This window comes from Ochotona princeps, chromosome 2 (genome assembly GCF_030435755.1).
Source record: "Ochotona princeps isolate mOchPri1 chromosome 2, mOchPri1.hap1, whole genome shotgun sequence".
Taxonomy (NCBI): Eukaryota; Metazoa; Chordata; class Mammalia; order Lagomorpha; family Ochotonidae; genus Ochotona; species Ochotona princeps.
The window spans coordinates 23213374-23226311 of record NC_080833.1 but is presented as its reverse complement, the minus strand read 5'-3'; the positions used below and the strand labels follow the sequence as shown (position 1 = coordinate 23226311).

Genomic DNA, 12938 nt, shown 5'->3' with positions numbered 1-12938 from the left:
CTTCGGGCTAAGCTGTCGCCTGTGGCATCAGCATCCCATACTGGAGCACCAACAGGTCCTGGCTGCTCCGCTCTGACCTAGCTCCCTGCTCATGGCTCAGGAGAGCAGCAGAAATGGCAAGACACACAGGGGAAACACCCCAAACCCAAACCCTGCCTCTTGGGTTCAGCCTGGCCCATTCCTGGCTGCTGTGGGCACCTGGGGAGTGTATCAGCAATTGGAAGATCTCTTTTTCACTTTTAAATAAATGCCTACCAAACAAAAACAAAAACAAAAAGCCAAAAGAACAAACAAGACCAAAAAACAAAAACAAACAAGAACACTCATCTTGTAACTAAGGCTGCAGGCTGAGCCAGAAGACCCCCCAGGGCAGTGAGCCATGTGTCTGAATCCCAATGCTCATACCCTGGAGCCGGGGAAAGCGAGGCTGTGCCCCTGAGGTGGACACGGAGGCTGGTGGCTGAGCTGACCAGGCAGCAGCTAGTGCAGGCCCATGAACACAGCACTGAGGACACCTTTAGCCTTGTGTCTTATGGAGCTGTTGGTTTAGGACTGACAGGTTCGCTGTGCCTCATGCTCCACTTATAAGCATCTCTGATGAATGATCTCTGTCCAGCAGTCTCAAGACCTCCGCAACTCTGCCTTGAATTGACAAAGTGAGAGGAGGAAACTCCCCACGTGGGGAGTGGCGAGAAGCACATTAGCAGGTCTATCTGTATGAAGACACTTGTTGCCCACTCCTTGCCCAAAGGCAGTGCCTGAGCACAAAAGGGCTGACAGTCCACTTCTCCCTCACAGCCTCCTGCAACTGGGCTCAAGGGCTGCCAGTCCCTTCCATATGACCATCTCCCTCATTCTGGGGGAAGCTGCAGTGGGCAGAATATTGGATGACAACATATGCTCAGCCCAAAGCCTGAAGCTCTGACAAAGTAGCAGGCCTCAAGCCCAGGAGGTTAGATAGTGGAGCGCAGGTGTCAGGGAAACCTGCTCACATCCCCTCACTCAGGGTTCAACCTGCTCTGAGTGCTACCTCTGTGGGGGCAGAGGGCAGCAGGTAGGCCATGGCAGGACTGGGACCCAGTACCCACCCCAGGCCTTGGCTCCTCTGGGGCCTAGAAGGGACAGACCTATTTCCAGAGCTGAATAGTTAAGCGTGTGCAGTCTCGGGTCCAAACTATGGTAGTCAGACCCTGTGCTCATCTCTCGATGCAAAGGACTGCCCTCGCTGTCCCGGCTGCATGACACGAGACACTGTATTCACACAGCATTCAGGGCTAAAACAGAGGGGCAGAGAGCTCATCTGTTCAGGAAGGGGAAACAGCTCCTAGGGCCAACTTCCTGCGAGAGCAGACTTAGACTTAGGGTCTCCCAGTCACTGGTGGGTGAAAGGTACAGGACACGAAAAGACTCCCGTAAGCGATGGCGGAGGGGAGGCCTCCCCTTCCTCCTCAAACAGCCCGTTGCTCGACTGTTGTTTGTGAAAAGGCAGGGCCCTAGGGCCCTCAGGTCAGGAGTGGAGGACACGTCCTCTGTCCTCCAAGGAAGAGGTATGCGTCACTTCCAAGCTCCTCTGCATTTGCCTTGTCACCACATGCCAGCACAATGGCCAACACGGTGTGGCTCAAGTCACTCTAGTTGAAGGTCTTCATTAGCTCCCTTCACCTCATCTGCAGCTTTCCAACACCAGCATTCCCCTCTGCTCCAGCCTCTATTTATAGCCGATATTGACTGAGGGCTCACTGCATGTGCTGCTGCCTGTCTGATCACTCCACCTTCAGAGAAAGGTTGTGGAGTAAACCATGTCTCCATTTCAGATGTGACGGAATTAAGAATCAGTGAGGATAGCTCACCTAAGATTTCCAAGTATCTTGTTTAAAGCCATTAATGAAAAATTCATGTTAAACTGGTAATTCTTGGGTTAGGTGTGGTGCAGCAGGTGAACCCCTGCTTAGGCCACCAGACCCTGGAATCAGTGTGTTGCTGCAAGTCCTGTTGCTTGTCACTGCGTTTCCTACTCAGTTCCCTGCTAATGCTGCCTAACATACAGATGATGGCTCGAGGGCTTGGCCCTTGCACTGTTGGAGATCTGCATTGTGTTCTGAGCTCCTGGCTTTCCCCTAGCCCAGCACTGGCTGTATAAGGCATCTGAGTGAATCAGCATCTGGAAGAACTTTGTTCTTTCTGTTGTTCTACCTTTCAAAAGGATGAAAAATAATTGGAGCTGACATCACTAGAGCTGATGTGGTGGCTCAACAGGCTGATCCCCTGCCTCCAAGCACCAGCATCCCGTATGGGTACTGGTTCATGTCCAGTGGCTGGGTGGCTGCTTCACTTGCCACCTAGCTCTCCACTTACAGCTTAGGAACGTAGGCCTAACTCTTGGGTCCCTGCACCCATGTGGGAGACCCAGAAGAAGCTCATGCGTCCTGGCTTCAGATAGGCTCAGCTCTGGCTGATATGACCATTTGCGGAGTGAACCAGTGGATGTAAGATCTCTGTCTCTCTCTAGAAATTTGGGATAACAACAGATGCTTCAACAGCGGAAAGGAAGCTGCTCTGTCTACTGAACTGGGAACAATTTTTACTTTATAGTACTTCACAATCTGTTTCACAATAGCAGCCTCTTGGGAGTGCACGTGTGATAGCCTATAGCAGGCTATGTAAGTAATTCAGGGTCCTCAGGTAAGGAGGGCTGAGTGCTTCCTTAGCACTAACAGCAACACACAGTAGGCACACACATTTTCTTCACTTTCTTAGCCAAATTGCCCCTCTTCCCTGTTTCACTTTCCCCTTCTAAATTGTGTCAAGAACAGTGAATGAGATATTGAAAATACAACAAGTAGAACAAATTCAAATGCCTACTTAGACCAGTGGCACTGTCAGCCAACAGCAGCTCACGCTAAGGTCAGAGGCCAGGAGGCTGTCATTAAGTTTCAAAACTCTGAGCCAAACCACACCCTCTTCCCTATGCCCTATCCCTTCTTTGCTCGTTTGGTTCATGAGCACTGTGCCTATTTGTGAGCACCAAGGCTTCTGGGTGCCAACCATGGAAACAAAAAACCACCAGACTGCTTCACTCTGGGTTGTCAGAAAACCCAAGCAGCTGTTGATGCCTCTCTAACTTCATTTTTAACCTTGGGAACAGGTGGGGGAGAGAGCGCAAGGACAAACCCCAAGGCTATGTAAGTAATTCAGGGTCCTCAGGTAAGGAGGGCTGAGTGCTTCCTTAGCACTAACTGTTGGAAAGTCACTCCAAGTTGTATGGACACTGTAGGGAAGGGAGAAGAGACGGGAAGTAAGTAGAAGAGAAGTGGCGACAGCCAGAGAACAGGTGATGGTGAGGGCTGAGCACACTGGAGCACAGTCTGGGTTTTGGAGAACTCCCCAGGGTTAGGTATGGCAGCTAGAACTGCCTCACACACACCTGGGCAGCCAGCAGCATCATGTGCACCCGGGGCAACAGCATGCTTTGCTGTCTCCTCACCTGCTATCCAATTTCAGTTTCACCACTTAAGGATCCCAGTGAAGCCTAGTGATCTCATCAGCTGAGATTTGGCACCCAGCAGCTACAACTTTCTTCAAATGGCACTGGCCACTGTAAGATTTAGTTTAAAAGGCAGAGCTATAAATCTACATTCAGCTGATTTTTGATCATGGAGCCATGATCATGCACTTGGGAAACAGCAGTCTTTTTGATAACAGAGACAGCTCTGGGCTAACAGCATAGGAGGAGCAGTACTAGATGAGGAGCAGTGCCAGATGGCTAAGTGTCTAAGCTCCTACCTCCCATGCAGGAGACCTCCATGAAGCTCTTGGCTATGACTTGGTCCAGCCCTGGCCATTGAGGCCATATGAGCAGTGAACCTGCAAAGATAAGTTCTCCTTCCTTTTCTCTCTGTAAATCTGCCATTCAAACAAATTAACCCCCGTGCCGAGAAACAAAACAAAAAACAAAACAAGAAAACACACCTAAAACCAGAAAACTACCACCTAAAAGCCTCCCACAGTGGGGTGGGCATTGTGGTAGAGCAGGTTAGGCTGCCAGGGACACTTGCATTCCATGCTGGAGTGCCAGAGGGTTCAGTGCCAGCCCCAGATAACCCATGTCCGACCTCACTTCTTTAGGAGGCAACGGATGAGAGCTCAGGTGTCTGGGTCTCTGCCCATCATATGGGGATGAAGATGGAACTCTGGGTTCCTGGCTTTGCCTGGCCCAGTCCTGGCTGTTTTGAAAACTTAAGGAATGAAGCAGCGAAGGGAAGATGATCTTTCTCACTCTGCCTTTTAGGTAGGTGAAAATAAATCAATATTTAAAAAGAAAAGAGGGGGGAACTTTCTGAAAAAATTGTGGATATAAACCTTCCTGACTTTGAGACAAAAAGCACAAGCAACAAAAGAAATAGGTAACAACCAGCATCCTGGGCCTTCCTCCGTCTCTAACTGCTGGCATTCCATGAGTGCCAGCTCATGTCCTGGTTGCTCCAGTTCCTACCCAGCTCCCTGCTTGTGGCCTGGGAAAGTAGCAGAGGATGGCCCAAGTCCTTGGGACCCTGCATCTGTATGAGAGACCTGGCAGAGGCACCAGGCTTCAGATGGGCTTAGCTCCTGCCGCTGAGGCCATTTGGGGAATCCAGCAGAGGATAGAAGATCTGTCTCTTCTCTCTGTAACTGCCTTTCAAATAAATCTTAAAACATTTCTTCAGCCTCTTGGAGGACCAATGCTTTAAAGACTTTTTTTCTTAAAGATTTATTAGTTTTTCTTTTTATTGGAAAATCAGATTTACAAAGAGGAGAGACAGAGAAAAGTTCTTCTCTCCTGTTTCACTCCCTAAGTGGCCACAACAGCTGGAACTGAGTCAATCCAAAGCCAGGAGCCAGGAGCCTCTTCCAGGTCTCCCAATATGGGTGGGGACAAGACATCCGGGAAATGGACCAGAGGCTATATGGGATCCTGTAGATGCAAAGTGAGGATTCAACCAGTAGGGCTAATTGTGCTGGGCCCAGACTTACTTATTTTCATTGGAAAGGCAAATTTATGGAGAAAATGAGAGACAGAAAAATCTTCCATCTGCTGGTTCACTCCCCAAATGGTCATAACAGCTCAGCTAAAGTTGAGCTGATCCAAAGCCAGGAGCCAGAAGCTTCTGGATCTCCCACATGGGTGCAGGGTCCCTAATCTTTGGGCTATACCTCACTCCTTCCTAGGCTGAAAATGGAGGGCTGGATGGGAAGTGGAGCATCTGCTCCCCTTGAGCCTGGTCCAACCCCAGATTTCTATACCACTGCTCACTTCAACCCTGGTCAAAGCAACAGTACCACTTAGCAAACCCTGCTGTGCCCTTTCTTTTGTGCTAACAGAGGTAGTCAGGGGCCTGGCGGTGTGGCCTAGCAGCTGAAGTCCTCACCTTGAATGCCCCGGGATCCCATATGGGCACCGGTTCTAATCCCGGCAGCTCCACTTCCTATCCAGCTCCCTGCTTGTGGCCTGGGAAAACAGCAGAGGACAGCCCAAGGCCTTGGGACCCTGCACCCGCGTGGGAGACCTGTAAAACGTTCCTGGTTCCTGGCTTCGGATCAGCACAGCACCGGCCGTTGCGCTCACTTGGGGAGTAAATCATCTGACGTAAGATCTTCCTCTGTCTCTCCTCTCTGTATATCTGACTTTGTAATAAAAAAATAAATAAATCTTTAAGAGTTGTTTCAAATGAATGAGCTGCTTTTAAAAAACTTATTCATTTGAAGAGGAGAGAGAGGGAAAGACGGAGAATATAAAAACAGCTTTAAGTATCAGGGCTGGGAAGCCAGGACTGGGACTTTGGCCAGTGCTCCAATGCAAATGCAGGTATTGCAAGTAGTGGCTTGACCCACTGTTCTACAAAGCGTGCCCCAGCTGCTTTTCAACACAGCCATGTTTTGTATCACAAGTATGAAGCATTTCACAGGATGTCAACAGGCTGAACTTTGAAAATATGGACAGTGAAAGAGAAAAGGCAAAAGTAAATCCTTAGGACGAAAAGGCTTAGTAACAGACGGGCACCGGGCGATGGAGAGCAACTACTAACAGCTACAGGGCTCCTTTCTGAGGCGCTTAAAACACTGTTGAATGAAAACTCATGTAAGTGCATAACATGGTGAATATACTTTAAAAATTTTTATTTATTTTTTTAAAGAAACATGTTTCTGATTTTACACCGTAGTGTTATATATACTGTGAGATATATATATATCTTTCATATTTTAAGGTTAATTATTGTTTTTTACTGGAAAGTCAGAAATACAGAAAGCAGAGAGAGGAAGATCTTCTGTCTGATTCACTCCCCAAGCGGCTGCAATGGCTGGAGCTGAGCTGATCCAAAGCCAGGAGCCAGGAGCTTCTTCTGGGTCTCTCACATGGGACGGCTTTGGGCCGTCCTTGACTACTTTCCCAGGACACAAGCAGAGAGCTGGATGGGAAGTGGGATGGTGGGGACATGAATCCGTGACTATACGGGATCCTGGCATGAGCAAGGCGAGTATTTACCCACTAGACTACTTCGCTGGGCCCAAATTATGTGAATTTTCAAAAGAAAAAAGAAAAAAATTAGATTTACACTCAGATTAACCCACCAAGCTATATATTTAACACACACAGACCCACAGATCATTACCAACAGGCCTGAGTCTATGGATAGCACAGCCTACTTTTCCAAGTATAAATCACAGTATAAATCTTAAAACAAAAACCTGTTGTCCTTGTGGGCTTTAGTCTAGTGGTTGGGCACACTCCCATCCCACACTGGAGGGCCTGAGTTCAATACTCAGCTTTGGCTCTTGACTTGAACTTGCTGCTTTTGCTACCTCCAGAATGCACTGGTCAGTCTCAGATGGTTGGGTTCCTATGGGGGCCTCTGGATAGAGTCCTAAGCTGTTGGCTTTGGCCCTACTGGTGCCCACTTGTGGAGTCAATCAGTGGTAAATGGGAGTGCTCTCTCTTTTTCCTACAATATAGTAAATAAAATTAAAAACCAAACCAAAAACTCGCCCAAATTTTAAATTGGAGATGTAGGTCAGAGGACACAAAGCAGCAAACATGCTGTCTGGAGATGTGAGGTATATTATGAGGACTACAGCTAGTCAACTATTCTGTGTGTGGTGCTCACACTTCAGGGATTAGATTTTCACTGTTCTGGCCACAAAAACAAAGGTGGCTAACTATGTTAAGATGAGAGAGAAGTACCATAACCTTTTTATTTCCTGATTGTATCCTATCACATCATGTGGCAGACCTTAAAGATACATGTACACAACATACACATTTCTTTTTAAAAGACCCCGGGAACAGTTTGGACTAAATTCTCTGCATTTAGGAATTTCCCACTAAATTCCCTAGCCATTCACGTAAGCTCTATCAAATGCAGGAATTCCTGCATGCCTAGAGCCACACTTCATACACATGGCCCTTCTGAAAGGTTCCAGCATATAGAGGCGCTGGCTGGAAGGCAGGCTCAAAGGACGCTCTGAGGAGCTGCACTCCAGCCTCCCAGGCTGACCTGGTGAAAGCCCCTCCCTCAGTGCTATCCTAAGCCTAAAAATGTAGGCTGTTCAGGAATCCTAATAATATAAACCAGAAACTTTTGGGGGCAAGTGTTCTCTTGGAAAGAACACTACTGGCTGGCTACCATACAGACAACCCTAAACTGGCTGGCCATACCCATGTGTACACACTTAAAAGGGGCCAATCAGTGTGATGTGCACACTGTCATGCCTTCCTTCTCCACATATGACAAGATTTTTTGGACACTAGATAACGCAGTCTATAGATTCACATCTACTTCGTCACATTCCATGTCCCACTTCTACTACAGCATAACGGCCATACAAAAGGTCTACTCAGGGTCAGAGAACTGTCCCTCCTCAGGCTACAGGCAGTACAGCCCGGAGTCAAGAGCCCAAGGCCTGGCAACACACGGAACTTGGGCTTCCTTATGAGTCTATGAGCTGGGAAAATTCTGAGAAGTCACTTAAGCCTGTAGTTTCTTCTGCAAAATAAGCTATCACTGCCTAGCTGGTTATTTGGCACCTCACATCCAATAATAATAATACCCCAACTTCCTTCTGAGGAATTAGTTCTTACTGAATGTTGCTGAAGGAAGGGCACATGACTCAAGTTAATCCAGTCTGACATTGATCCCCCCTCGCAAAATCTCAATCTTCTTTAAATCAAGAGAAAGGAGGAAGGAGAAGAGAAAAAAGGAGGTTATCTCATATCTGGTTCACTCTCCAAATCCCTTAAACAGCTGGGGTTGGCCAGGCCAAAACAAGGAGCTAGGGTTACAGCCAAGACTACACGGGGTCCCACACGGCTGGCACAGTCCAAGTACTTCAAGCATCACCTTCTGCCTTCCGGGGTATATGCTGCTAAGAAGCTCAGGTGGGATTTGAACCTAGACACTGTAGTACGAGAGGCAGACATGCCAAGCAGCATCTAACCACTAGGTCACTGCCTAAAGGGAGAAAAACCAAATGTAGGGAAGAGTTTGCTTATGCTAGTGACAACATCCAGTCAAGCACTCCCCTGCCTCCCAATTATGAAAATTGTCCCAGTTTTCTGCTGTCACTGCAATTCTCAAGCCAGCTTTCCTAGCCTTCACACTGAATTTGTGAGTCCCTAACATCATCTTTCTAATACATTCCCTTTTATTCATGTTAGTCACTTCGTTGTGTCTAATGAACTCAAAGCAAACTACTGCCTCCTCAGGTCACTGACAGGATAAATTATTGAAACTCAACAGATGTAAGTTGACACTACAAAAGTAAATTTAATATGGACTTTAAACCAATACACAAGTCTAGTGATGGTCTAAGGATGAATGAATGCCTGTAGGAAAAGATCAGTCCACCGAGCACCCCCCAGTCCACCACTGGGTGGCTATTCACAGCCTACAATCCCTGACTGGAGGCACCTCAACGTACCTGCTGTCCATCTTCATCACCGATCCTATTCTGGCAGGTGCCTATGGAGCTGTCAGTCACCTGAAAATTGAGAAAGAAGAGATCAGTCTTTTGAAGAGGAAGTTTCAAAAAGACACAAAAAATAAAAGATAAAGAGATCCTGCATGCAGTTTACACATTACAGGAGAGAAACATGCAACTTTTGAGAAATTTTAAGTAACATTTCATTGTGAATATCAATATGGGGACCTATAGGGGTTCATCCTTGTACATTTTAAAGTAACTGAGCAGAAAGCTTTACTTTGGGGTGCAGAAGGTCTAATCTACAGTCATTGAAATTTTACAATGTGTCATTTAAGATGTCAGACTATGTGCCCAGGTTACATTACAGTTCACTTGTGATGGGCAGGATTATTAAGAGTTATGGCTAATTTATGCGGCAGCATATGGTTTTTCTTTTTACAGCTACTTTTATTAAACAAGTTTTGCAAAGTTTTAACATTAAAATTAACAGCTAGAGAATTGTTTATGCAAGTTGCTGTCACAGTTTATATAAAAGAGAAATATGTGCTATTAAAATCAGACATTTAGGTTACCTTTGGTTTTTTGCGATGCATGTTAGCTTTACACATCCTGATTCTCTTGCGATAATTTTCCTTTAAAAAGGGGGGTATAGAGTGATCTCTTTTCATCAAAACAAGACATAATGCCCTGAAAGCTGACTTCAAACCATGGTTGAAAATTCAGTTATTTACACTTTATCACATTCTACAAATACATTTTTTTTTGTTGGTGTGTTTTAAAAAGAAAAAAAATGCCCATCATGCACTGCTACAGGCAGCTTGGCACTTCATACAAGAGGATTTTTCACCCCCGAGCAGTTTAGGTGGCTCTCTTAGAGAAGACCTGAGAACCCTGAGAATTAGCACAGAAAAGTGGAAGCAGGGCCACCAATTCCATCATTTCCTGTCTTGGTCTCTTTGGAGCGAGTTCAGAGCCAGCCTAGCAGGCCAGATCCAGCCCAGCCCAGTGGAGTACTTAAGAGCATTTCAAGGATTGGAAGGGACACCCTTTAGGGCATCCAAAGTTTGCTGAATAGCCAGATCTAAAAGCAGGCACTATATCCTTTTCCAAAGTCACAGACGATTTGATGTCACTCTTTAGGGCCACCTAGGGACTCTACAGAAGATATCAACTAGGGTAGCTGGCACTTTAAATACTGAGACCTATGCATGGAAACCAACCCCGGTCCTGACTTAGTTGGCTTCTTCTCTCCAGAAATGATAACTTTTGATATGATTGAATAAAACTGCTTTCAACAACTTCCAGGGGGTGAAAAAGCTTTGGTTATTTTTAAACTAAAACTTAACAACTCAATAAACTTTTTTTTGGTAAACTTAAAATAAACCCCCCAACCACTTTTAAGAATGTCTCCAAATTTTAACAAGCCCATTAACTTTAGAATTAATTTAAGTTTATTTGAAATAGAAAATTATTTTATTGTCCACCCAAAAAAATGACAATTCATCACATTTACTTTGATTAAAAAAGGACTAAACTTTATTGACAAACTGCTGCAGACATTTTGACAGAAGTTTAAGCTACCTATTTAGGCAGACTTACACATGTAGCATTTAATCTTCCAAGAACAAAATGGGAGGACGGTACAAATCCAATTAGGACTTTAACTTATGTACAAAGTGGATTTTGATTCCTTTTTCATTCAGCTGCAGTGTCCCTTTTTATATCATGCTAGTGTTGAGACATACTTGACTGGCTACTTTGGAAACAGCTCAAAATTGACAATCGTCAACTCAAGAAAATCATTGCCTTTTGACCCCAATGTCCAAGTGAGTTTTTCATGGAGTGCAGAATCTCAGATGGACAAAACACTTTGTCTTTTTAAATACTGAAATTTTAGTAGTTGGTACTATCATCAAAAGACTGGCTCAAAAGCCTTCCATCAAATTCAAGTCAGGTGGCCGGCCCCTCTCCCTCGATTGACCTCTTCAGAACCTACTTCCCCCCAAAGTATCTCTCAACACTGTATGTCTGGGGCTAGATTTCAAAACCCACATAATGAAAAAGTCAGTTTTACAAACCTAATTTGTTGTTGTTGTTTTAATCAATTAACATTAAAAAATTGCCATCAACTATTTAATTCAAGAGGATCTTTCATATTAAAATTTAACTTTAAGGTTCAACCGCCATGTGCTTTTAAAGGAAACATTTTTAGAGACGTCTGAGCTCACTTTTGCATGGTGGCACCTACTGCCATTAACGTTTGTGATTTTTTAAATCTTAAACAGCCCTGAATTTTGAAATGTAGCCTAGTTTGGGATTCTGCAACTACAACTTTACGGGATGCCTCAAATCAAAACTAAGAGAAAGTTAACAAGCCTTTACTTCAGAACCTTTAAGCAAGCAATGTCACTTTTGAAACTAACAGGTTTGTGTTTTTTTTTCTCAACTTTTTATTAGAAAAGGTACACTTCTGTTTATATTTAAACAACAAAGGAAAAAAAAGCATCTACACACTTAAAAAAATTAATTCGATATTCCTAAATCTATTTTAACTCATTTTAAAACACTACATACAGAAGCCAGAATGCAGAGTTAAGAATGGAGTAAGGTGGGAAGAAAGGGATCACGAAGAAAAACACTTAGACAATTACTTGTCTGTTGTGGGTAAAGCAACAGGAATCCTGGGAGATACAAGAAATCAGTAACAACTTTGCTCATAACTGCTATTTTCCCCTCCTGTTTGTTTTTAATAACGTCCATATGGATGGTCTCTGTATGCGCCCTTCACTGGCCTAGCCGGAGGGGCCTTCAGAGATGGCCTGGTCCCATTCCAGTCGTCTTGGCCTGTGAAGAAAGCAAATACAATTCATCAGATGTGAGCCAAAGGCATCTGGGGCTGAGCAGGGTCAGTCACTCGGTACAGAGCACCCCAAACCCTGCCTTTCTTCTAGCATCCAGACACCTTCTTGGAGGCTCCTTGCTCAGTTGGGGTGGCCCTCCTGAGTAGTCTTGTGAGGAAGGGAATGGCCCAGAGAAGGCTGGCACTGAACACTACAGAATGCTCAGCCATGATGCTTTCCAGAGGCACATCGACTGACAATCCAAGTTCCTAACCTGCATTAACCCAACAGAGGACCTGAGACAGTCAGGGAGTCATTAAACTCAACAGCCTGCAACAGCCTTTCCCATTTCCAGAGCAATTCTGGCAGGCAGCTTCAGATAAGGTGACAACAATTCTAGAAGTCTTTCACATTGGAAGCTGACAGTAAGGCAAGTTTCCTGTGAAGTGTTCCTAGGCTCTCTGGGAGCAGCAAACAAGCGCCACATTTAATGAGGCCCCCTACCAACAGCAGAGCTGGGCTTCACTGCCCCAGTGGAGGGTACTGTCACACAAATACTGCATTCACAGAACTGCTAAGGAGGATCCCGTAAGCACCTGTCTCACGACAATGCTCCAGAGAGGCCAAAGAGCATGGCTTACACTCTCAAATAATGAGATACACTGTCGTCCTTCCTTCCCACTAGTTCATATGCACTTCCTTCCCGACATACTTCTCATACTTCTTTGTCTTAAACTGCAAGTCGCACAGAACGCAGTTCAGACGACTCTCAGTATACGACACATGCCCACACACTGTCCAGATGGCTTCTGGGTAACATGTAGGTTATTTTTCTAATTCTTCTTATAAGGACAGAGATTAGAATAGATTAACCACAACAACATCACACAAGGATTGGCCTCTTTTGGTTCAGTCCTTTCCTCAGCAAAACAGAAACATAGTTTAGTCAAGCACACACAGAGGCCTTTCTGTCCTGCCTCCCGGGTGGGGGAAACACCCTTAGCAGCGGCATGCAAGCACAGAGGTGCAGTGTTACTGATGGCAACTGTCCAGGACCACTGAATTCTACTGCTTCCTTGGGTAAGCAGCTGTCTGGCTATTCAATACCACATCAAGGAACTGCAGGCAGCGTGTCTGAGGGAG

The 12938-nt window shown here is 45.5% G+C and overlaps 1 protein-coding gene across 1 annotated transcript in view; it reads right to left on the bottom strand.

Moving 5' to 3' along the window:
- KHDRBS1 (KH RNA binding domain containing, signal transduction associated 1) overlaps positions 1–12938 on the bottom strand; it is a 45996-nt gene that overhangs the window by 3413 nt on the left and 29645 nt on the right. Inside the window, exon 9 of the mRNA XM_004591628.3 lies at positions 8953–11799. Within this exon, the coding sequence (XP_004591685.3) occupies positions 11702–11799 (98 nt within the window). The 3' untranslated portion in view covers positions 8953–11701. The remainder of the gene's footprint in view (positions 1–8952; positions 11800–12938) is intronic.